This window comes from Pelodiscus sinensis, chromosome 9 (genome assembly GCF_052426305.1).
Source record: "Pelodiscus sinensis isolate ZL-2025 chromosome 9, ASM5242630v1, whole genome shotgun sequence".
In the NCBI taxonomy this organism is placed as follows: Eukaryota; Metazoa; Chordata; order Testudines; family Trionychidae; genus Pelodiscus; species Pelodiscus sinensis.
The window spans coordinates 21,823,768-21,850,208 of record NC_143060.1 but is presented as its reverse complement, the minus strand read 5'-3'; the positions used below and the strand labels follow the sequence as shown (position 1 = coordinate 21,850,208).

The window sequence follows — 26,441 nt, the reverse complement described above, 5'->3', positions numbered from 1 at the left end:
ACCTAATTTTCCTATCATCTCTATTGTTCTCTTGTGCTATTGCTGCTTCCCAGCTATCTCCATTTCATGTATTTTCAGGATATTATTCTTATGGGTTGTTTGCATGTTTGCTCAGCTGGCTCCCATTATGATATGTCTTGCCCGTATTCCTAGCTTTTCTGTTCCTTTTGTATTGTTTATGTTGTTATAGATGTTTTCAACACCTCCCAAACTAGTTTAATATGTGAATGGTAATGTTCTGTTTATTAATCTCAGAAATATCAAGATGTTAAAAAATCAGCGTTAAGCAGTGGTCCCAGTAGTACTCCATAAATAACTGTAAAGCAGAAATGCTGAAAACTACTGATGAGGGCAGGGGTGAAGAGAGTGAATTAATTCTAGATTGTGATGTGGCAACATGTGAGCAAACAAACTGTCACAGACCAGCTAGTAATAAGCCCTTTCTGTGGCACTGGTGAGACTGCAGCTAGACTGCTTCATTCAGCTCTGGGCACCTCCAAACTTTGTAATTTGGAGGCAATTCAAAGGACAGCAACAAAAATAATTAAGTGGCTGGAGGAATTGAACTAAGCCAAGGGAAAGTACTTTGGTTGAAGTAGCACTAATTGGAGTAAGAGACATGCATAGACTTGTAGCATGTGGAGTATCTCAACACCAAAGAGGGAGAGCCTTTATTGAATGGGGGTATTAGTGGGAAGAAACTGAGTATCATGCAAAACGTCCTGCTATCTTCATCTTGCCCAGCAACTGTTTTGACTACTTTTGGACATTAAAGAACTTGTTTTGTGTATGTGTATGATCTTTGGTGCCCTGGCTAAATTTCAGCTTAATTCACATTATGACTCATCTAAAGTCTTCCTGCTGTATCAGATGGATCTAAAAGTCATTTGTGGTGTCAACGTTTGCTCTTAAAGGAAGTCTGCATTTCGCCCCAGGTGACTGTTTCAGCCATATATATTAAGTCCTTTACTTGCATTTCAGTGATGTGTTAAAAGCCCTGATCCACTGGGGCATCCTTTATTTACACTACATTGTGTTTTGAAACCCGCTTTGAAAGGTCCCAAGAGAGAACATAACATTATTAAAATAATGAATAATGCTTAGCACTGAAAGCACTTTTGTGTTTGTAATGCAAGATGAAAAAAGCCTGCGAGGCTAGTACACACCTCACCCTTAAATCTGCGCTGGGCAAGGACCTGGAGAACACGCTCCAAAGGACAATCCTTGTGTGGACTAACCCTTCCATCTCCAACTCCGATGTGTGTGTTACTGAAAACAAATACAACCAGCAACCCCTGAACGGGCAGCTCTGGCTCTTCGCACAGCTGAAGCGGCAAGCCGCTGCTGTATGAGACTGACACCAATATCTGCTGCTGCCGAATGGATCAGGCAGGGAGGGAAGGGGGAAGAGGAGGAGGTAGGTATCATGTGATTCGCTTTCCTGCTTCTTTAAAGCAGCCACATGCAGCCGAGCACCGGCCACAATCACAGCTCTGAGCAGAGGGGGAGCCAGATCCGGGCTTGCCTGGACAATCAGTGCTGAGTCGAGTCTGCCTCCTTCCCATCCTTGCAGCACTTTCAGAGCCTTAAGTTTTGCAGAGAGAGAGAAGGGGGACGGAAATCTGCAAAAATGGCTGGGGCAATTATAGAAAACATGAGCACCAAAAAGCTGTGCATTGTAGGAGGGATCTTGCTGATTTTCCAAGTCATCGCCTTTCTAGTGGGAGGTCTGATTGGTAAGTGTTAAAGGTGCAAACTTTCTCCTTCGCTTTGTCGTCTTGTTTAGCTACTTGTTACTGTATCACTGACTTGCTTCTATGATCTAATTAGTCCTGCTATTGTAGTTAAGAAAACACAGCTCCACGGGTCTCTTTGTGCACATTTCACTCTAGTGGCTACCAGAAAAGAAGGGGCAGAGAAAAGTTTTTTTTTTTTTTTTTTTTTTTTGGCCTACTTTCAGTGTCTGCTTAAAGAACGAGGAAGGGGGAGAAAATCTTAAGCATGGCGACTGATCGTGCATGGAAGTGTTGGGTTACAAAGTTTTGTTTTGTCCTCCTCCCCCCTTTACCTTCTGCCCATTTCTCTCTGTGAATCGACTGCAGGAGGAAATCTAATCTCCTCCAATAAAAAAAAATCAATGGGAGCTGCTCCAGCAGAGGAAAGGAACGTTTTTATTGTCTCTGATTTGCGGTGTTTTGTATTTGGATCAATGTCTACTTTATTCTTCAGCGATCTCTTCTTTTAGGCTGTATTTCAGACCGGGGAGGCGGGGGGAAGAGTTTGGAGGGAGGCGTTCCTAACATAATAGGGGAGTTGGAATGAGAGCTGGAACGAGACTTTTGGGTGGGCATGAATAATTCTGCTCCTGGCTTTGTGTTTTTAATGGTTTTCCCTCACCCATTCCCTTCGTCTCGCCCAGAAAGTGGGGAGAACCTCCTCTCTGATGCTTGAGACTGTTGTGGCTTATGGAAAGTTCTTCGGTTTATTGCTTATGGGCTTTTGAAACACTCCTTTCCCCAAATGTGTAATATTGTGATCACTGCCTTCACTTTACCTCCTCGATAATACCCTGCGGATCAGAGATGCTATCTTCGACAGTGCCTCCTCATTTTCAAATACTAGACTCGGGGAAGCTGCTGTGATAGGAACCCACCAGAAGTCCCATTAACTGATCTTGCACCCTTTGTTAGTGAAGCGTTGTAGCTGCAGCTTCCCAGAGCCTAGCCACTTTGCAACCAACATTTGCTTTCTGGTGGGAGCCAGCTGGTCCACGCTTTTCAGCAGCACCAAGCTTTCTCCCTGTGCAAACTCTCCTGGGTAAAACTTCAGAGCCACGGATTTGTTCTTATTTATTTTGCCTCGAGTGGGATAAGTGTATTGTTCTATTACAAAATCTTCATGGAAGAGCTAACATAACTTGTAATCTTCTCCCCAACTACTATATTTTATTCCCTGCCTATTGCCTACCTTATCTTGCCTATGATGCCTGATTTATTTTTTTTGGTGGGGGGGGGAAGGGGGAGGCAAGAGAGGAGAGGGAGGAGACCTGAGGGAGATCCAAGAGCTAGGGCAGTCCTGAAGATATGAATTACAAAGAAAGCAGTTTTGTTAGTGGCTTTACTGCCTCAAGTGTCAGTTCCTTGTACATCCCCTAGCATCCAGATACATATTATCTCTGGATGGTGGTGACAGCATCTGCTGATCAGACTTTGCCCCAAACAAGGTGAACCACTAAATCCCCTAAAATTCTTTCCACTTTGTCCCTTTCCATGAGGTGAAAATTATCCCACTAACTAGACAAGTATTTGTTCACAACAGATCTCTATGTAGGGCTATTCAGGACTCAGATAATCTTAAGTACCATCATTCTCACATCAAACAGACACAATTTGCTGATGGGTGATTGCTGTTGGATTTGTGACCAGCCATAATTAAAACCTAAAGTAAAAGATGGGATCATTTTAAGGGTGGCTATTACCCTACCCTGACTTTTACCACACCTTCTGAGTTGCTTTTATAGCCCATGAACCATGTACATCCCTATGAGCTGATCCATGTGTCCTGCTATGTAATAACGGCTTACGTTTCTAGGACAGTTGCATTTGAGAATTCTCAAGTGTCTTACGAACTTTACTTGCAGCTCTCCAAAAGGATTTTCTACAGCTTATGCAGAAGTGAGGCATAGAAGCTAATGGATTTGGACAAGGTCAATCACACAGGAAGTCCTGGAAAGGTGTGGGTATTACTTCAACGCTGTGTGCTTGAATCACAAAAGGGTAGCTTAGGGAAAGGGCTAAAGATCCACACTCACCTTTCAAATGCTCTGCCTTGGCTTAAGCACAAGTCACTGGGTTAAATGCCTCCACCATTAGGTGAAATTCTATGGCCCGCATCATGCAAGAAAGTCAGACTTGATGCTCCTAATGTTCTTGGATTTATTTATTTATTTTGGGTCTTAAAATATGTGAATATATGAATCCAATAGCATTCTTTTTTCAAGTTTATTCTAGTCGATTTGCTCAACTTTTATTAGAAAATATGATGACTGTATAGCAGCATTCCTCATTTGAGTTGTAAAGCAGGTTTGAGAAACAGAAGAGTGCTTTAAAGCTGAAATTACTTAGAATAGTGAAAAGTGAACTTGTTAGAATCCATGTACCATGATACTTGCAAGTCGTGGACACAGTTATTTCTTTGGAAAAAAAAATCCTGCTGAGATGAGATGGAGAAGAGGTGGTATTCAAAGATGGCAAACAAATCCTGCACAGTAGCCTTCTCATAAATGAGGATGCAGTGTACCAGGGACTGCTCTAAAAACAAAGCAACACCAATTCAAACTACCTCAGTGCAACAATATCTTCTGTGTATGGGTAAAAAACCCTAAGTATTTGTTAGTGAACTTTATAAAGGAAGCTACAAACATAATTGAAGTTGGACCACCTAAAACAATTTCTTATCTTTGTGGTGTTCTTTGGATATATACAAAGAGTTAAAAGGGTTCTCCTTCCTATTCTTCCAGTTCGGTCATTGACTGGGTAGCTTATGTTGATGAACTCAGTTTCTAATAGACTGTCAACAATTGCAAGTATGAGCAAATATTGTGTGTACTATTTTTTTTCTTTTAAGTATATTTGTATGTGTAAACAGGGCGTGGCCCTACAGATCTGGTATGTTGCTAATGTACTCATGATGCAAATTTATGATGGGCCACCTGAATTAAAATGTTACTTTAGTGTTCAGCAAAAATCTTCTCAGCTTTTCTTCCCCTCTCAGGCCACACTACTTTTCTTAGCAACAAATATGCTAATGAGACTCATTTGCATGTCACAATCTCATTTGCATATGTTCTGCCGATCCATTCTCGCACTGGGGTTTTTGCACAAAAACAAGCTATGTGGGCATTTTTGTGCAAAAACCCCTTTTTCTGCCCCCAAAAAGGAGGTATACCCATCTTGCAGAAAAAGAGGTTATACCTCCTTTTTTGGGGCAGAAAAAGGGGGATTTGCACAAAAACCACAGTACAAAAACGGATCGCCAGAAGATATGCAAATGAGATTGACTCATGCAAATGAGTCCCTTATTAGCATATTTTTTGCCAAGAAAACTCATAGTGTAGATGTAGCCTCAGTGGCCCAATGTCTCTCAAGTTATGGTCTCTGGAGTGTCAGTGATTCACACAATCCTTCCACTTGGTTCAGAGAATGGAAATTCTCCCAGTGGAGTTTGGGCAAAAAATGGGTCCACAGCAGGATCTTTCTTACAAAATAGCTTGAGACTTAAAAAGAGGATCCACTGCCATAGATTAGTCAAACTACTCATGGCTGTGACAGGACTGGTAAATTCACACTGCAGAACCTTGGTCTTTCACATGAAATTACTGCAGTACTGGCAGGGATGGTAGCTGTAGATGCACCTGAAATGGTGACTTTGGTGTGCTTTGATTAAGCCTAGCATAGGAAAAAACTTTTATTTTTAGTCTGTCCGGGCCTCAGTATTCATAGTCCATTTTGGTCAATTTCACAGTTCTAGAATTTTAAAAATCATAAGGGTAATGACTTCAGCTACTTTAAATTTGAAATTTCACAGTGGTGTAAGTATATCTGTCCTGACTGAAAAGGGAGGGGAATGTGTGTGTTGGGGGGCAGGGGAGACTGCATACTTATTGTAGGGGGAATTGTAGAACTGCTACCCTTTGGCACTGCTGCTGGCATCCTTGCTGCCTTCAGAGTGGGGCAGTGACTGGTAGCAGCTGTTGGCCAGGAGCCCAGTTCTGAAGGCTGCCACCAACAACAGCCAAGAAATAAGGATGATGTGGCATGGTATTGCCACCCTTTCTTTTTCCTGCCAGCAGCAGCACAGCTGCTTTCAGAGCTGGGTGCTTGGCCACCAGCTGCAGGTCTCCGGTTGCCCAGCTCTGAAGTTGGTTTAGCAACTACAATGAAGTTGTATGTTCTGAGACTGTGTGGATCTTCTCAGTCTAGTTTTGGACACTAAATGGTATTGATACCTAAAATGTAAAAGGCATTCTGTTTAGGAAGCAGGTCTTGTATGGGTACTCACATGGAATCATATGTATGACTGAAGTAAGGAGTAACATCTCTACCAAGGCTTAATTCTTGCTGAAGTCAATGGGACCTTCTCCTGAAGCAGGGAAGAATAAATAGCCTGGAGAAGGGAGATTTTTAATTCTGTCATACCTATGGTATGAAATGTTGACTCCTGGCAATTTGAATCATTTGAAAACTGTACAAGCTGGTCTTCAGACTGGCAACATCTCCCATGGAGTTCTGCTAAGCTATGTGCTAACAGTTGATTGATTTAGGTGTAGCTCTTTCTTCTAGTTATTGTGCACATAATTATAACTGATTGAAGAGCATGAAGACACCCTCCTGTAAATACGAAGACAGCTGTTTTACACGGTAGAAGTGCAGGTCAGGTGTGTAGTATGGCCAGTCAGTGTTAACAAACGGATATTTTGTGAAGACAATCAGCCACTAAGGTCAACAACGATGACCGAGTCTGAGGCTATGTCTAGACTATGGGGTTATTCTGGGATCCCAGAGGGATCCTGGAAAAACTCCGTCGTGTCCAGGGAACGCATCTACTCTTCTGCCAAAAAAAAAGAGCAGGCGTGCTCTTTCAGAAGCCCTGTCTTCTGAAGGGCACCTGTGAAAGAGGGTTTTTTTTCTGAAATTTGGTCCAATGTAGACAGGCCAAATTTCAGAAAAACCTCTTCCGAAAAAACTATTGGAAAAAGATACGCAAATTGCGGAGCACAATTTGTCTACTGTTTTCCAATAAAGCCCCATAGTGTAGACGTAGCCTGAGAAACTACTGTATGGAGGCTAGATTCCATAGTGTAGGAAGCTCTCCTAGTCTTTGGCCCCTTCCAGCCTTATTCTGACCAGCTTGTCCTACCTCCTGCATGGCGCAGGCGGCAAAACCTCACTCACCCGCTCCTGTAATGGACTCCTAACCTCTGGCTGAGTTATTGAAATCTTCAGACCACGATTTAAAAATTTCAAGTTAGAGAATCCATAATTTACACTAGTTTAAACCGGCAAGTGACCTGTGTCCCATGATGCAGAGGAAGGTCCTCCTCCCGGGTCTCTAACCCCTGCCTGCTGACACTGAGCTTACGCTGTCTGTTGGCACAGGTGCTGTTCACCGTTTGGGAGGGATGTGAGCAAGGTGATGGGGGCTAAACTGGCTGTAGGCAGTTCCAGGGTCTATATAAGCTACCACTTCCTCTTCCCATCTTTGCTCTGGTTTCTGCACAAGTGTAAGTCTGATCATATGTATTCTAGAAGGCGTTGAGCATTTTGAATGTTGTTGCTTCACAGAAGCTTTGCCCACCTCCCTTCGCCTTTTCAGATAGTCTGTGTCTACATTGGCATCCCTTTTCCGGAAAGGGGTGCCAATGAGACACTTCGGAATTGCAAATCCGCGGGGGATTTAAATATCCCCTGCGGCATTTGCATTTACATGGCTGCCGCTTTTCTCCGGCTCGGGGTTATGCCGGAGAAAAGCGCCAGTCTAGACGCGATTTTCTGGAAAATAAAGCCTTTTCCGGAAGATCCCTTATTCCTACTTTCAAGTAGGAATCCCCCGCGGATTTGCAATTCCGAAGTGTCTCATTAGCATCCCTTTTCCGGAAAGGGGTGCCAATGTAGACACAGCCATAAGGTGTTGTATCACCACTTTGTTGGTTACCTTCCCTTCCCATCCCAGCAGGTCGAGCAGACACTGGGTCTTTGAATAGTTACTAAAATTGGTCTCCTGAGAGTACTGTGTGCTCTACTGAACAGCCAATGCAGGATTGAAGAGTTTTGAAAAAATAACACAAACAACCAGTTTCCAAGCTCAAGCAATCTTCACCATAGTCAATTGGGAGAATTATTGACTGTCTCATGTGCACCTGGAGTGGAGGGGAAATTATATATGCAGTAAACTTCTTTTAACAACAACAAAAAATTACAATTTTTTCTGTTTTATGGAATCTGAGTGAATATTTTACAGGAAGTTGTATTTGTATGAGGTCTTAGATAACAAGGTGCTACAAAATATTTTATAAAGGTGCCTATCTTTTATGTACAGATAGAACATAGTTGCATCCCTAGAGAGTTCCGTTTGCATGGCAAGTGCAGTGGCAGCATATTATGCAGGCAGGCTCTAGAGCAGTGGTCCCTAACCATTGGAGGTTGCCGGGCGCCAGGGGGCGGGGCCCCCCAATGGCTGTGTGCCTGGGGGCGGGGCCGGCTCTGGCACCATGCATGCACCATGTGTCCAGGGCCAGGCCAGCCCCAAGCACTTGGCACACCGTTTTGGGGACCACTGCTCTAGAGCATATCTGTACATTGCCATATGATTGTGATAATTTGTGTTGATATGTAATAGGGATGTGAATGACTAGACGATTGTCCGATAAGCAAATGCTGATTGGATAGTCAAGTCGCCTAGTCACGTCTCCCCCTTGTTGCCTCTTAGAGGCAGCAAAGACAGGACAGGCAGGGAGAGAATGGGATACTTCAAAGTGGCAGTGCCACTTGCAGCCTGGGGCCAGCTGGGTGTCCCCAGGCTGCACACGGTATTTCAAAGCAGCGGCAATGCTACATGGAGCCCGGGAGCAATTGGGATTCCCCTGGTGACCCTGGGCTCTGTGCAGCGCTGCTGCATGGAGCTTGATTTGATTAGTCAATTACTTGAAATTTAACATCCCTAATATGTAATTTTTAACTCAGTACTCCTGCTTCATTGAGTCTGGATTGCTCTATTTTAAATATTTGTGTGAGGGAAATCTTCCTATTGGCCTGGCTCCTACGGTGACCATATTTTCTGCCATAACAAGCAGTGTATGTTACCCTGAGCCCCTTTAGCTATGTCCACCTGCATCCCTGGGGTAGTACTTCCAAGGTGGAGATGGGCACATGGCTGGAAGTAAAGGGTGCAGCTCAGAACAGAGAAAATATCATTTAATTGGTCACTTGTCTCACCTGGCAGGACTTCAAGTTCAAGAATTTTCACATTAGCTCCAGTACTTTCATGAAAATATCTTACTAAGATGATAGGAACAAACTTTTGATCTTTGTAGTTTGATGAATCAACCATAACAGTGAGACGTGAAGTTTTGCCTAATACCTGTTCCTTTTGAGTTTCTGGAACAAGCATGTTTTTCACAATTGGTTCACTTCTTGTTTGTGCTGCTGAAAATTTAGGTTCAAACAATGTAGAAATTAGCATAGTGGTACAATCTAAAGATCTGAAACTGTTATAGTATGATATGCAATTACTATTTCCTTTGCCACAAGCTCCATTTTAATAATAATCTTTTATAATAAAATTCTTCATTGAAGCACTGGACGCTACAGAGCAGACAGCTAACTGATGTTTCTCTGGTTGAATATGTGCAGTGATATCAACTTCCCGCCATGAGCAACATTTATCTCACTACTACATTGGGTGCAAAATGTTGTATGGATTGTCATGTTTCTTTCAAAAAGGACATTCCTTTTGCAAAGCCTCAGTAAAAGCACACATTCTCTTCCTGCTCTTTGCATTAATTTTGACACTAAAATCAAATTTTACAATTACATTAGTGGGCTATGCCCCCTGCTCACTAAGTTCACTAGCCCCTCCGCCCTCCCACTGCTACACTTGCCATTCCCCCCCCCCCCCCCAATCCCCTGCCAAAACCCACCCTTCTCTTATGTTGTCCCCAGCTGAAACACTTCACTCCTCTGGTGCTCCAGCCCCACGGTGGGGGGGAGGACCGAGGTTCAAGGCATCAGGCCAGATTAACTTGTCTGGGGTTTCAGAGTTAGTGGATTTTGTGAGTCCCCCTAGTCTCTGGGGTGGGTCCAAAAATTAGGGGTTCAGTGTGCGGAACAGGGCTGCCAGCGAGTGGGATAGGGATAGTGGTGCAGAATCTGGGTGGAAAGTAGGGTACCAGGAGCAAGCTGGGGGTAGGTGTCTGGCTAGGAGGGAGGGGGCAGGGGCAAAACTTGAGTTCAAAATATGTCTGTCTTGTTTTAAAAAAAGGAGGTTAATGAGTGGGAGTAATGCTGTGGCTTGAAAGCTGGCCTATAACCTCTGATTTTGCAGGTGACTATTTTTATACAACAGAAATTGGGGCTTTCATTCCAGTATGCAAGAGAGAGCTGGTGTTTTCACAGGAGACTATCTAACTGCTTGCTTTCACTTAGTTGAGGAACAGCAAATTCTGAAAAGTCCATGTGCTCCCGTCAAAACAGTTACTTGCAGACTTAACCAGTTACATAATGTCATTGATATAAATCAGTGGTTCCCAAACTTTTTGGTATCACGCCCCCTTTTTGATTTTTGAGAAACTCTCATGCCCCCCCCCCCTCCAATAGCAGCAAAACTTGGGGTGGGATTGACCGGGGGATTGACCGGGGTGTGTATGGCTGGGTCACCTCGTCCCCGTCCCCAGAATTTCTTCACGGGCACGTCCCCCAGTTTGGGAACCCATGATATAAATAGTTGAGCAGTAATCAACAATTCCAGTTCATTAGCTAAGTGTCTCCTCCTTCTGTTACTTACTGGTGAGTTTCTAAGATTTCCTTTTCTTTTTACTCTGAACGTATTACATTTTTAGGACTAAACTGTTACTCCCTGGAGAACACTGTGCTTGTTTGTGTGGGTATGTGGCCAGACCCCAAAGTAAAATGGTTCTGAATTTCAGTACAAAACATTTTTATATTCCTAACTTTCTTCCGTTGTTGGACAGTCCAAAACGATGGACAAGTTGTGATGAATTGGCCCATGGTGTACTGTGGACACAAATACTGATAGACTCTTTTGTGTATTGAAAGATTCCTTCAGACTGCAATCTTGGCAGGGATTTTGGGAGCTGATGAGAAAACCGAAACGAAAGGTCTTGTCTATTTAGTTTAGGCCTACTCAATTATTCTTTTAAGAACTGTTACTGTAGTTGAATGGGCAAACATGCCAGAAATTGACAGTTCCCAGACACAAACTTCTGTGTTTGGGGGCAGGGATCGAGGAGTAGTCAGTAAGTTCTACAAGATAATATTTCATATCCTCTCCTAACTGTATCTTGAAAGATACAGTTAACCTGAAAGGGCTAGGTGACACATTCTGTGCTTCATAGCTTATGTAAAGTCAAAACAACTTGCATCGTTTCTCCTGTTTTAGTTGTGTCTGGTTTTAAGTGTAACAAACTCTAGTGAAGACAAAGCCAATAGACAGTTTTTAGAAGTTTGGCAGTAATGCTGTTTGTCTGCACTTTTGTGGAAAATACTTCTATCCCCTGCAAGTATGGTTTGTGTTGTGGACAGGAACAAAATCCTGCCAAAAATGAGTCTTTTACACTGTCACTTGCTCTGGCAAAACTTTTCTTTCAGAATGTGTGGGTTTTTTTTTTCTTTAGCACTAGTGAACAATAAAACGTTGCCATTCAATTAGCAGTGTAGACAAAGTGGTAGTGATCTGCCTTTTTAAGTCACTCACACTCACTCACACTCACTCACACTCTAACCGGATGTCTTTCCCTGACAAACAGCACTTGTCTTCTTGCAAGTCTCTCCTGTTAACCCAGGAATGCCTCTAAAGAGCGAAAGGCCTCCATGCATGCATTCCACTGTTGCCTGAACCAATGATAAGGAATGAGTAAAATACTCATGCTACTATGTGCAGGTCTGGGAGTACAGGCAGTCCCCGGGTTACGTGGATCCGACTTACATCGGATCCCTACTTACAAACGGGGTGAGGCAACCCCGCACTAGCTGCTTCCCCCCAGCAGACCAGGGAGACGCGGAGCGGCTTTTCTCAGCAGACACCTCAGCTTGAGAATAAAGGACTGAGGGAAGTGAGGTGTGGGAAAATAAAACTGAGCTCTGGAGAAACGTTTGGCTAGAGTTTCCCCTACAATATGTACCAGTTCCGACTTACATACAAATTCAACTTAAGAACAAACTTACAGACCCTATCTTGTATGTAACCCGCGGACTGCCTGTATCTGAAACCAGGTCTACACTACCCCTGGAAGGTCAGCTTAAGGTATGCAACTCCAGCTATATTAAATAGCTGGAGTCGATGTACCTTTAGCCAAGCTTGGTGCCATCTCCACAGTGGGAGTCTGACAGGGAAAAACACTCCCATCAACTTCCATTACTCCTTGCAATAGCAAAGTGCACCGTAGGAATGTAATAGTGTAGTCGAATAACTGATGAGCAAAAGCTTATTGGTTAATGCTATAGTCTACACGCATTTTCGGTAAATTTTTTAGCAGGCTGGCCAACAGCCCAGTTCAGTCCTGGCTCATGTCACGTCTGGAAACTCAGACCCTCCTTCCCCAGACAGGGGCTGCTGCCACAATGCATTGCTGCCCCTTTATCACAGGCAGGAGCACAGGGCAACAGGCAGCTGGTCCACAAGGGGAGCTGGCTTTTAAACTGGCTCCCCTTACAGACCAGATCCCGCCTGGCACCTCGCGTTGCTGCCTCTGATACAATGGCTGCTGGCTCTGCCCCCGGGACGATAGAATAGTCGACTAACCGATAAGAATTCACGAGGATACTCGACTATTCAACTAACCAATATTTAACATCCCTAGTGTACTGGTGCCGACTGGAGTGTCCTCAGCATTCAATTTAGTAAGTCCTTACTAGACCTGCTAAATCAACCCCTGAAAGATGGACTGCCAGAGCACTGATCCTCCAGTAAGTGGCGAAGTGGCCTAAGCTACGCAGAGTTAATGTCTATATCCTTGTATTGGACCTTTCGAGGTATCCTGTAACGTATGAGTGACTTTTCTAGAAATACAAATTGCCACTGAGAATCCTAGGAAACATTTATTGTCAAAACATCAATACTTATACTATAGCATGAGAAATATGGGTCACTGCTACTGTTACAGATCTCCATTTCCAGGGATGTAGATGTAGAATGAAACACTCTGATTTGATCTGAAAACTGGCAAATGAGTGCTTGGCTGAAGATTCAGCTTGCTTTGTAGTACAGGAAACTTCTGATAATCCGGCACCTTTAGGACCCAGGGAGTGCCGGATTATCAAATATGCCGGACTATCGGAAGGGGGGGCTATGAGGGGCCTGGGGTGGGGTGGGGGGATGCCATCCCAGACCCCTCATAGCCCCCCCTTCCGATAGTCTGGCTCTGCCCCCAGACGTCCCTGATTCAGCCACTGCTGGTCAGTTTCAGCAGCGGCTGAATCTGGGATGTCTGCAGCAGAGCAGCTGGAGTGCTGCCGGGTTGGTCCGGTAGCGCCGACCCTCGGTGCTGCGAGACCAACCCAGCAGCCCCCCAGCTGCTCTGCCCCAGGTGTCCCCAAGTCAGCCGCTGCTGAAGCTGATCAGGGGCTGACTCCAGGAAACCCGAGGCAGAGCAGCTTCCTGGACTCAGCCGCTGATCAGTTTCAGCAGCAGCTGGGGCAGAGCAGCTGGGGGGCTGCTGGGTTGGTCCCACAGCGCTGAGGAGCGGCGCATCTGGACCAACCTGGCAGCACCCCACCTGCTCTACCCCAGCTGTCCCCGATTCAGCCGCTGCTGATACTGATCAGCGGCTGACTCCAGGAAGCCCGAGGCAGAGCAGCTCTACCTCGGGCTTCCTGAAGTCAGCCGCTGGTCAGTTTTAGCAGCGGCTGAATCGGGGAAGCCGGGGGCAGAGCAGCTCCAATGGTTCCGCTGCGTAGGAAAGATAGAAAGTATGGCAAGAGACCACCTTCGCTTAACAAGATCTTACATCCGTGGTCACCAACCCGTCGATCGCGATCAATGGGTCAATCGGGAAGCCCTGATCAGTCGATCGCAAGGCGTTTTGGACCCTCCCCCATTTCTCCCCACCCCAAGAAGCCCCACTACCTACCTCCAGCAACAAGGGAGGTAGTGCCAGCTTCCTCCAGGGTGGACCGAAGTCCAGCAGCTGCGTGCCACTTCCAGGGTTTGAGGAGGGGCACAGGCTGCTCCCTCTCCCCCAAACAGCCGGCGTCGTACCACAAAGCAGGTCTGTGGCACGCCGGGGACTCTCTGCACAGGATGAGGGGGAGGTAGGAGTCCCCAGAGGAGGTGCGTGCTGGGGCTTCCCTCCTCCGCATTGGCGGGGGGGGAGGGTTAGGTCCTGAGAAGAGGCGCGCAACCAGACTTCCCTTCTCTAGGGGGAAGGAGTCCCCAGAGGAGGCACATGCTGGGGACTTCCTGTTCCCTGCAGCAGAACCCACTGGCACCTTGTCCCCTGACCCTTGTCCCCACTGTCACACTGTCCCCTGCCCCCCACTGGCACAGTGTCCTCTGCCTCAGCACCCACTAGCACTCTTCCCCAGTACCATGACCTCTGCTCCCACCACCACAGTTGGGATGACATTAGTGAGGTTGGGGGAGAGGGGTTGGAGGAGTTATTTTTTGGCATCTCACTTGTGTGGCCCCAACTGACTTTTCTGTGGGTCAGTGACCCCTGACTCAAAACAGGTCTCCCACCCTTCTCATAAATAAAGACAATGCTGAAACTTGTGTTTCACATAGTATTTTATTTAAAAATGAAGCCTGGCCAACAAACCTCCAATTGGGGCCAAGCCCCCATCAGGCTGCAGCATCATAACACACCTGCACTCCCCTTTCCCCCAGACCTACATCTGAGCCTATCATACACTGGAACCCCCTATCTTGAGCCTCTCACATCCCCAAACTCCTGCAGCTCCACATCCTCAGTCTCCTGCCACAACGCTCCTGCACCATCACACACCTGCAAATCTGCACCATCACACACTGCCCATCTTACTCCCAACCTCACTGCCCAGAGCCCCTCACATACGCCAACCTAAACTCCTGCACCCTCACATCCACAAGAATGTGGCTTGCTCAGTACCCCAACCCCATCCTGGAGCTCTCTCCCCGAGCCAGCATCCCCTTCTCCACCTCCTCCTGCATCCAAATTCCCTCCAAGACCTTGCACTTCTCACCCCTTCCCACACCCAAATCCCTCATTCCCACCCCAAAGCCCACACATCCTGTCTCAACCCAGTGAGGGTACGGCTAGACTGCAGGAGTTTTTCCGGGATTCCAGAGGTATCCCAGAAAAACTCTTTTGTGTCCAGGGATGAGTTTGTTCTTCCATTTTTTTTTTTTTTTTTTTTTTTTAGTGAAACAGCAAACATGATCTTTCTGTACCCTCTGTATTCCTTATTCCTCATGGAACAAGGGGGCTTCTGAAAGAACGGGTTTTTCTGACATTTGGCCCAGTCTAGACAGAATGGGGGGGGGGGGAAGGGCCGTGTAGCCATACCCTGAGAGTGTATAAGGGCTGGGGATAGCAATTGATGGAGAGGAGGAGAACAGAGGGCGGGGCTTCAAGGAGGGGGTTGGGTTTTGGGGGAAGGATGGGGTGGTAGATCTTGGCTTGTTCTGACATTTTAAAAGTGATCTTGGACATAAAAAGGTTGGAGACCACTGGCTTACATGATCTAAATAGCAAAAAGGAGTCATGTAAAAAGTAGAAACTAGGTCAAATTACAAAAGGATGAATATAAGCAAACACCACAAGAATGCAGGGGCAACATTAGAAAGGCAGAGGCACAAAATAAGCTCAATCTAGCTAGAGACAAAGGATAACAAGAAAACATCTATGAATATTAGAAGCAAGAGGAAGACCAAGGACAGGGTCGGTCCATTGTTCAGTGAAGAGGGAGAAACAATAACAGAAAACTTGGAAATGGCAGAGGTGCTTAATGACTTATTTGTTTCAGTTTTTGCCTCTCTCCTCTGCCCTCTGGTGCCTGTCCCTCCCCCCCCCCCCACCCCCATGTATCTGCCCTTCTGCTTCACCCCCAGAATCCCTTGGCACCTGCACCTTCCCGTACCCCTGCACCTTCCTGGTGCCTCCCGCTTATCATTAGCAATTGCGATACGTCTAATTTACATCCCTTTTACAAAAAAGGGATGTAGTCTAGACGTAGCCTCTGACATGGAGAGCAGTTTGCGGGGTCTGGAGCTGGGGCTGCAGTGTTATTTTTATTACCAAGGTCTGGCCTCAGAAGTCCCCGCAGGCCCAGCCCCAGCTGCTGCACATGGCCCATTCTGGTTAGGTTACCCTGTCTAGAACATGCCTTGTGTGGCTGCTGCTTAACTCTAGCTGGAGCCAGGGCCACATGCAGGGACCTGGACCACAGTACTAAAAATAACACTGTGGGTGGCCTCTGCTCCAGTCCCAGCACCTGCTGAGCCTGAGTGCAGTTTGCCTCATAGCACCCCAGTTGGGCTCCACGTGGCTCCTGCCGCGGCTCCAAGGCAGCCCAGAGGAGGAGGAGGAGGTGGTGCTGCTGGACCAGGACCCTGCACAGTAGAGGTGGTTCCGTGGTGAGGGGGAGAGGGAGGGGCTGGATGTCACTGGAAGCCGGCCTGGCTGCTTGCTGGCAAAGCTCCAATGGAGCTGCCTACGTGCCCTGCTGGAGGAAGGAAGAGGAGGTTGCTATGCTGCATGGGGAGCAATGGTATTTCTGCAGCGCCATTTCTTGGTTGCTTCTTCCTGCAAGCCAGTGTCCCCATCAAGTAATGAAATATCTGTCAGGGCTTTCCAGGACATTTTACTACTTGATGGGGCACCAGGACAGAGTATTTAAATTCAGGGCTGTCCTGGAAAAATCAGGACGTGTGGCCAGTGTACTGTTGGAAGAGGAGGAGAGGAGTTTCCTAGGCCCTACCACAATGTAAAAATAAGCAATGCCTTTCATACACATACAGGACATGGGGGGGGGGGGGGGGGGTGGTCTCTTTTATACAGTAACTTTTGAATTATAGAAACTTTCCAGATAAGGTCTACTGTTTGGTAATTGAAAGGGGATTTTCACATAGTTTTGGGAAATGTTAACTGAATGAAAAAATTGCCCCCCTCTCCCACGGTTGTAGATGGCTTGTGAGCTTTAGACCCCCTGATTTTACACACACTCTGTCTCCTGCCTCCACCTCCCCACCCCCAGCTCCAGAAGTCTGGTCAATATAATAGGCATGTTTATGCCAATACCTTGGCTTTTTGAAGTGAGGTAAAAATGGTAAGTTTGATACTGCTGCAAATAACTGAAAAAACCACCAACACATTTTTCAGAATACGAAAAGCTAGCGTGGTCCTGATAAATTAGCTTGTTTATTCCAATCCTGCTGTGGGTTAGTGTAATGATGCGGAAGTCTATTGTACATGCTCATTGGGTAGTGGTGGCTCTGCACAGAAGGAGGTAATTGAGTAGAAAAGCAGAATGTTGTTGGTGCTTGGGAGAATACCATGTGAGGTCACTAGGCTTCCAGCTTTAATCAGGATAGATACAATGCAATTGAGATTTTCTAAAGGGCTTGTTGATCGTGTGAGATCAAGGGTTAATAGTTAATTTGAAATGCAGTAGGTGCTTCAGAAAAGGTGAGGCTATTTATGATTATATATCCAGTGTCTCAACTCACGATCTGGGGCCATCAATAGCTGGAGCATTTTCTCAATGCAGTATGGGAGTCCTGGCAGCCAGGGGCATGCATGTCCATCCTGGCCCCCAAATCCAGTCCCTTCCCGCCACAGCCTTGCCCTCCCCCCCCCCCCTCCCATTGCACCCTATCCCCGCAAGGGTCACAGCCTCGGGGCTTACCCTTCATTCCACTTCCCCATAGCTCCCACTACTGTGGGGAGTGCACGTGGGTTCCTGAACCCTGCTGCTGTCCCATGCTAGCCCCCATGGTAATCCTCGAGACTGCATCCCTTGGAAAGGAGTGCAAGGGGGGGAAGGTAAAACCCTTCCCCTCCCCCCATTATGTCAAGGCTCCTGGGGCTGGGTGTTCTGGTTGTAGATGGCCTTGGGCCTGTGAGTTTTAGACCCCCTGATTTTATACCCTCACACGCTCTCTCTTGGTCTCTCGCTCTGACTCTCTCTCTGTCATTTCCCCCCTCCCTCCGCCCCTTGGTAGGATGGGAATAGACGTGACGGTTAAATTTTGGATTGAAATTAGGGGTGGTAAATTTAGATTAATTGGCTAATTGACTAGTCGACACAATTTGCATCAACTATTCGATTAGTCGATAAGGGCACCTCCGCGTTTTGAAGAGTCTCAAGCAGTCCCTGCTGACCCTGTGCTCCCCACAGCATTTCAAAATGGCAGCGCCACATGGAGCCTGGGATCAGCTGGAGACTGAGAGTCCTCAGCTGGGGACTCTGAGTCCTCATCTGACCCTGGGCTCCATGGGGCACTGCTGCTTTGAAATGCCACAGGAGCCTGACATCAGGCTTCACACGGTGTTCCAACCCCTCCTCTTTTTCCCCTTCCCATTGCTTCATCAGTGATTTAGATGATGGCATAGAGAGAACGCTTCGCAGATGACGCCAAGCTGGGAGGGGTTGCAACTGCTTTAGAGGATAGGGTCATAATTCAAAATGATCTGGACAAACTGTAGAACTGGTCTGAGGTAAATAGGATAAAGTTTAATAAGGACAAATGCAAATTGCTCCACTTAGGAAGGAAAAATTATTTTCACACATACAGAATGGGAAGCGACTGTCTAGGAAGGAGTATGGCTGAAAGGGATCTAGGGGTCATAGTGGACTGCAAGCTAAATATGAATCAGTGCGACACTGTTGCAAAAAAAGCAAACATGATTCTGAGATGCATTAACAGGAGTGTTGTGAGCAAGACATGAGAAGTCATTCTTCCGCTCTATTCTGCACTGAGTAGGCCTCAACTGGAGTATTGTGTCCAGTTCTGGGTACCACATTTCAAGAAAGATGCAAAGAAATTGGAGAGTGTCCAGAGAAGAGCAACAAGAATGATTAAAGGTCTAGAAAACATGAGCTATGAATGAAGACTGAAAGAACTGGGCTTGTTTACTTTGGAAAGGAGAAGACGGAGGGGATATGATAGCGGTTTTCGAGTCTCTAAAAGGGTGTTAAAAGAAAGAGGGAGAACAATTGTTCTCCTTGCCCTCTGATAATAGGAAAAGAAGTAATGGGCTTAAATTGCAGTAAGGGAGGTTTAGGAAAACTTCCTGTCAGGGTGATTAAACACTGGAGTAAATTGCCTAGGGAGGTTGTGGAATCTCTATCTCTGGAGATATTTAAGAGCAGGTTAGATAGACGACATCAGACATGGTCTAGACCGTGCTTCGTCCTGCTATGAGGGCAGCAGACTGTACTCGATGACGTCTCAAGGTCTCTTCTAGTTCTAGTGTTCTATGATTTTATATCATGTCTGTAAACCACATAGTTCCTGTGAGTAAAACCAAAGTGGGTTTATTTGAGAGAGTAAAGATTTGAACAAGAAACGAGAGAGTAGTGGAAAAGCAAGTGATTGCGATACAATCCAAAATAAAACATTCTGAACCTGGGTCCATGCTTATCAATAATTCCCTTTCCTATCTATTAGATATCCTTACTCCAGAAGTTGGCAACCTTTCAGAAGTGGCGTGCCAAGATGTAACTTACTCATGGATCTGTGCGCCGAGGGGGTGGGGGCAAGGGCAGGTGCGGGCTGGGTATGGTAACCATATTTTCTGAACTAGCTCCCCCCTTGCATTCCTTTCCAAGGGATGCAGTCTTGAGGATTACCATGGGGGCTAGCATGGGACAGCAGCTAGAACAGTTTAAATTATTTAAAAGATTAAGCATTTAAAATGTCTCATGTTAGTTGATCAAACTTCATTTTAAATGAAGTAAAATAGTATGTCCAACACACAAGGTTTCAATGTTTTCTTTATGGCAGTTGTGGGGAACCTTTTTGGGGTCGGGTGTCACTGACAAAGAAAAATCAGTTGGGGACCACACAAGCGAGATGCAAAAAATCTCCTCCCCAAACCCCCAACCCTCACTGATATGGCCTCCAACTGAGACACCTGACTCCTCTGGTGCTTGGGCCTTATGAATGTTAGTGTTCCCACATAGCTAAACTTTATCCAGACTGTTATGCAGTTGAGGTGAAAGCTATTTGCAAAGAACAGTGGAACCCTTTGCCAAGGGATCTTTTACCTCCTCACAAAGGAGGACACATTTTTGCATAAACTTTGTAAGTAAGGAGACTTGATGATGACTGTTAGTTACTGTCAATGTACCGCAAATATTGCATGTACACTCAAGCTTGGGAGATACAGCCTCACTGCCATGACATTAAAAAACGAGTGGTCCTGTAACACCTTAGACTAACAAAATATATAGTCTTGTGAGCTTTCATGGGCACAATCCATTTCTGTCATCTGAAGAAGTGGGTTGTGCCCACGAAAGCTCATGAGACTATCTATTTTTTGTTAGTCTCTAATGTGCGACAGGATCACTTTGTTTTACTTTTTTTTTAAGTTACAAACTAACACCGCTACCCCCTGAGACTTTTGTCCAAGAGGTGATTGCTAGGAGTTGCTATCTCGACTTGCCTACAGAAAGGATCCAGTTCAGGTCAACCAGCATTAGTGACAGTGGGGACTCTAATGTGGCTGGCTTTCTGGTGCCAGCAGCTGTTTTCAGTACCATGTTAATTAGATGGCTTAGAACAAGTGTGTTCAGCACAATGTCTGCTTTCATGTGACGATGCCTGGTAGCCTTTCCCATTTGGGCTTCCAGTGTATCTAGCCCTGGAGGTGAGCAAGTGCTGATGTTAAAGCAGTGGACCCCAAATTGTGGGGCATGCCCCTCTGGGGGTTATGGAGGAAAGTTGGGGGGGGCTAGATCAGTCCATAAGGGGACCTCTGTGGTACTCATACCCTGGTTGAGAACTACTGGCCTACATTAAAGAATTGATTAAAACAGTGTTTCCCAAATGGTGTTCTGAAGAACCCCGGGGTTCCGCGAAGTAAAAATAAGGGTTCTGTGAGAATTCCATTATGATAACATTTTATGATTTAAAAAAAATAATTAATATTTGTTGTTGTTGTTTTTTTTAAAATATGTGCAATTAAACTAAACGTTAATCTCAGGACCTTGTTGAGCATTTGGTTATTATTACCCTTACTTATTTGTGGTCTACTTTTTCAGCTCCATATATTAGACTGTTGTTAGGAGTTCCACAAAATTCTTTTGAGTTTAAAAGGGTTCCATGGCCAAATAAAATTGGGAAACACTGGATTAAAAGATCCCTGTTCTGTGACACACTTACTGATTAAAAGCCCTTGTTCTTGGTTACCTCTAGTAAATGATCTAAACAGTAATTACTGCATTTGTTTTTCATTACAACAGCAATTGTAGAACTCCGGCTAAGAATACCCCACCATGCTCAGAAATGTCACTTTAATTACCTTCGCACTGAAATATACTAAGGCACATGTACAACTGCACCAAATACAAGCACATAAACTGGTTACAAACAGCATTTTTGGCACCAATATTTAACTGAAATCTCTTGATGCTAGCAGTGTTTTGTGTAGCACTTTGTACTACTGTGAGGTGACTTGGCTGCAGTTTCACAAAGCGTATTTTTTCCACTTGGTTCAACACTTTTTCCAATTAATGGAATCGGAGCCAAACAAATAATGTAAGCCAAGTGGCAAAGCTTGTTTGGTGTACAATTCCTGAGAAGAAATATATAGGGATTGTCTTTTCTTTTTCAAAGATATAACTTTGTCATGGGAGATACGAGTTTTCAGGACAAATGTCTAAAATCATAATCAGTCAGCAATGGAATTGGAAATCTATTTAGTCATAAGTTGAATCAAAGCAAGAAACATTAAAAGTAGAAATCAGGATCCCCCTTAATTCAGAAATGTCCACTTTAAATCAGGCACAAAGACCTCAGTACTCTGTTTTAAAAAAAAAAAAAAAGAGAGAGCGCGCGCACTGCAGGAGAGCTTGTGTGAAACATCTGGTGTGTTGTTGTTTTAAAAAAAAAATAGAATTCAAACAAGTGCTGTTTTTTGTTAGTCAGTGTGAGATTACTGTCTTGTCCTGGGGCTAAAGGAATTTGACACTTCATTGCTAAGGTGTGTCTTTAATGGAGCGGGGGGACGACAAAACCAAAAAGGCATAAATCTGTTACATAATCCTGGACACATAGTTGCCTCTTATACACATTAATTTATTTCTTTTTAACCATAGAATTATCAGTACATTTGTTTTTGTTGGGACAGTGTTAACTTAAGCTTTGCGTCTCTTGGCTTCCTGTGGGAGGAGGGAGTTCTGGAAGCAGTGAATAGAAGGAATGGAGTTCAGGGAGAAGGGCAAAATGTATCTGAGTAGAAGAGGAGCCACTGCCTGGCTGGTGCTGGAATGGCAGAAAGGGGCTTCAGGGACACAAGATAGTCGGCTTTGTGTTTTTTATAGTGGAGGGCAAAGACAAAGAAAGGGATCTTTGTAACACAAAGATGACAAAGTTTGTATGTTCTGATTTTGTAGGCAACTGCCTTGTAATAAACTTCCCAAACCAAACACTTATTCAGGTCTGTAACTAGATATTTTAGCACCCATGGAAAGCACACATTTGCTCCCCTGCAAGGCTTTCACGGCCCTAGAATTTTTCCACCTGTGACTTTGTGCCCTATGTGGCTGCCCCACTTACAGGGGCTGTACAAGGTTTCCCGTCTCCTGCAGCCCCATACTGGCACAGACAGACTCTACCAGCCAGTAGAATATCGGGAGTTTATTGCTTCTCCAGGATACGGCACAGCACAGATGTAATCTGATTACAGGGCAGGCCTAGGATGTCTCAGCCCCCCTTGAGATGGGGGAGCCTGGGCCCCTAAATCCCAGCCCGTTGCCTAGGCTGCTTCCTCCATGATACCAGCCAGAAACCTCACTCCCTCACTTCCAGCCCTGCCCCCAGCCAGGGCTCCACTCCCCTTCTTCCCATTGTTCCACTCCCTCAGAGATAACTCGTCAGACAGGTTTGAAGCCCCCTTGCATAATGACTCATCCCCTGCCCTGCTGGGCCATGCTGCAGCCAGCAGCCAGTGGAGGTAACTCACAACCCACTGCCCAGCATTGCAACCATCAAGGTACCCCCCACTGTCACACCATTTCACCAGCATTAATGTTGGGTAGTCAGGAAAGATACATGATGCATCTTTAGGAACTCCAGTCTCTTCAGAAAGCTGCAAGATGGAACTTTCTTCTCAGACCAGAAAATTACCATCTGAGGCATTGAACAGTGATCCGTGGAGACCCAGCCTACCCCTTGCTCCCATGGCTCATGAAGTCATACACAGGCAGCTTGGAGCGGTTCAAATACCGGCTGACAAGTGCAGAATGCTGGTAGAATGTGCTTTTGGATGTTTAAAAGGAACATTTTACAGTGAAAGCATCAGAGGGGTAGCCGTGTTAGTCTGAATCTGCAAAAGCGATGAGGAGCCCTGTGGCACCTTGTAGACTAACAGATTTATTGGAGCATAAGCTTTTGTGGGCAAAGACCCACTTTGTCAAACATGCATCTGATAAAGTGGGTCTTTACTCACGAAAGCTTATGCTCCAATAAATCTGTTAGTCTACAAGGTGCCACAGGACTCCTTGTCGCTTTTTCTCAAGGAAAGCAACATTCCCCTTGTTGTGGCAGCCTGCTGCGTGCTCCATAATAACTATGAAAGCAAAAGAGAAAACGTATGCTAGCCTGAGGGAAAGTGGGGAGTGAGGTACAACACCTACCCTCTAATTATGAGCATCCAGACAGCAGGAAAATAAGGTGAGCATATTGAAGGTCGCTGAAAATCAGAAGGTCTTTGGGAAAATAGTTTTTTGTGAATGGCCAGAAGGAGATATCACCAGACAGAGATATGACAGTCATGTATGTTGCTCTTAGTGAGGTGCCCCCTGCATTGTGTGCTTGCCTGTAAACCCTGTAATTTCCCCCACTCCATGCAACACAAGCAATAAAGAAGATATTGCTGAGAAATGAAGCATTTTCATTTAGGGAACACAAGGAAGCAGAGACTGAAAAGGAGTAAAAGTCCGGAGCTTTGAGGGCGGGGGGTATGAGGGCAAGCAGTGTATTATAATCCCCTGTTGAGCAATTGCAGGTGCGTGAATGACATCCCTGGGGGTGAATATGAGGCTGCCCCCTCCAAACCCTCGTATTCTAGGGCACCTGGGAGGGGAGGCTGTGGAACTTGGTGAGGAGGTCATGTGGTGAAAGGGGGATTTGTGCACCATCTGCCTCTCCTGTGACTTTGCCCGGGGTGTCTACAGCTCTGTTTGCTGCCCCACAAGACTCAAGATGTCCTCCAGTGTCTTGAGTTTGCGTTCTCTGCATGCTCTCCTTTCCTTATCCTCCATTCGCATCTCCTACAGCATCATTCTTCATCGTGCAATTAAATGCACTATGTCCATGCAGGACGATTGCATTTGATCATTGAGCATGTATATTTTCTCCTTTTGGATTTGTGCTAGTTGAACAGGCGGAGGAGCTGCGGGGAGTGGGCAACAGGATCTCCTGTATGCTCAATGCTGGAACTCATTTGTGACCCTGTGCATTCATGGTGAACTGAGCTGCCTGCTATGAGCTGTGCTCCAAACAGGAAGTGAAATTCAAACTTTCCAAGGTCTCTTCCTGTCAACTCTGCTGCTCTCCAGGTGCAAAGTGCTGGCCCAAGCAGTAACATTAGGGTACTTTGGGGTACCTCCCAGAGGCTGAAAAAATCGACTTTTACAGCACTGTGTCTGCACATACTGTAAAGATGTCCATGCAAGGTTGAATTTACTCCCCATGAAAAGCAAGTGTACCAAAATCAACTTTCACAGCCCTTAAAGTTGGAGGAACGGGCTTGGTGGTGTGGATTCATTATTTAGAAAATCAATCTAATACAGCTAAGTAGTGTAGATCCAGCCTTGGAATTTAGAATTATTCCAGTTCCACTTAGCTCCAGGGTTTGTGAGTTGTCTTATGTATGTGTGTAGCTTTTAAATTATTTATATCCCAGGTGACACTAGAAACATGGCAGAACTACTTTCAGATGAGAAATATTTGCTCATAACAGATACTATGTTGGAAATACAGGTTTTGTTTTAAAAAATGGAAAAGTTTTTAAAAACCTCAAACACCACCACATCCTTTGATTCCTATATCCAAATGGAGGATTTGGTTGAAGCTAAGGCTGTAATAGTATAGTCGATAAGCAAAAGCTTGTAAGTTAATGCTATTGACCATACGCATTTCCCTCCAGTCCCAAATTTTTTAGCAGGTTGGCCAGTAGTCCGGCTCAGTCCTGGCTTGAAATGGATCCAGGACCTACCCCTGCTACGGCTCTGCATTTCAAGTGTATTAGGAACCAGGTGGGCAGGCAGCCCTGCTCGGTTCTGGCTCACACCGGGTTCGGGAGCTCAGACCCACCCTAGACAGGAGCTGCTGCCACCCCATGCTGCTGCCTCTTTATTAGAGGCAGCAGCACATGGCGACAGGCAGCCAGTCTGAGGAAGGAGCTGGTTTTTTAAACTGGCTCCCCTTGTGGATCAGCTCCTGCCTGGCACCCTGTACTGCTGCCTCATGATACAGAGGCAGCAGTGCGGAGTGGCAGGGGGATCCTCAGGAGTGAGGCCAGAGCACACTAGCTGCTGGCCACACCCCTGGGAACTATAAGGTTCAATAAGGTTACTTGACTATTCAATTAACTGATATTTAACATTTCTAGTTGAGGAGTCATCTGTTTTATTTACCATTAAGACAAATGGTCTGAGTCTTCTCACGTTGATGTAAATCAGGAGTCTACTAAAATCAGTGAAGGTACACTTGTGCAAAACCAGTTTGAGGGGAGAAATAGGACCTCAGATGCTTGCTTTCACAGTCGTCTCTCTAACCTACTATAGCAGGCAGCAGTCTAGATACTCAGTCATCCCACTGGGGATAAAACACCAACACTATTTCAAGATAACTAGCGCCATTCTGAAATAACTTAGTCTGTGTCTACACAGCAGGCAGTTATTTTGAAATAGTGTCAAAATATTGACAACTTGGATGACTTCTTACTCCATACAATTACAGGAGTAAGGTTACAGGAGTCCAGGGGTAAGGGAAGCCGGAAGAAGAGTGCTCTGTTTCAAAATAGGAAGCGTCTAACCCAGCACTTCTTTCAAAATAAGCTATTTTGAAATAAGATTTGCAATTGACTTAGCTCAATTTGCATAACTTATTTTGAGTTAAGCCCTGCAGTGTAGCTGCACCCTTTGTGCCATGGAGTAGAACTTGCTGCCAGACAGCTTCAGAATTCATACTTTTCTTAAATTTCTCTTTACTTCCCCTCATGCTGCTCCTATTTTGAGGGCTCGGACGCAGAATAGCATAATCTAGAAGCATTCAAAGAGAGCTTCTAAAACTACTATGAATCCCAAGCATCCTGGTGAGGTTCTGACTGACCAAAATAAAATAGCTGTCTCCATCCAAAATATTTCTCCTCAACCATTACCAATCAACTGGAAGAGCACAGAACTTTAGAGAACATTATTGCACCGTGGCCCATCCTAGCCAGATCAGTTGTGCAAACTGGTCTGGGAGTCCGCAGGGTGGAGGCTATCCTTTCCTGT

General features: G+C 45.5%; 1 protein-coding gene across 1 annotated transcript in view; it reads left to right on the top strand.

Moving 5' to 3' along the window:
- Positions 1–1,444: 1,444 nt before the first annotated feature.
- WLS (Wnt ligand secretion mediator) overlaps positions 1,445–26,441 on the top strand; it is a 70,851-nt gene continuing 45,854 nt past the window's right edge. The window contains exon 1 of the mRNA XM_006125001.5: positions 1,445–1,736. Coding sequence (XP_006125063.2) covers positions 1,631–1,736 — 106 coding nt within the window. The 5' untranslated portion in view covers positions 1,445–1,630. The remainder of the gene's footprint in view (positions 1,737–26,441) is intronic.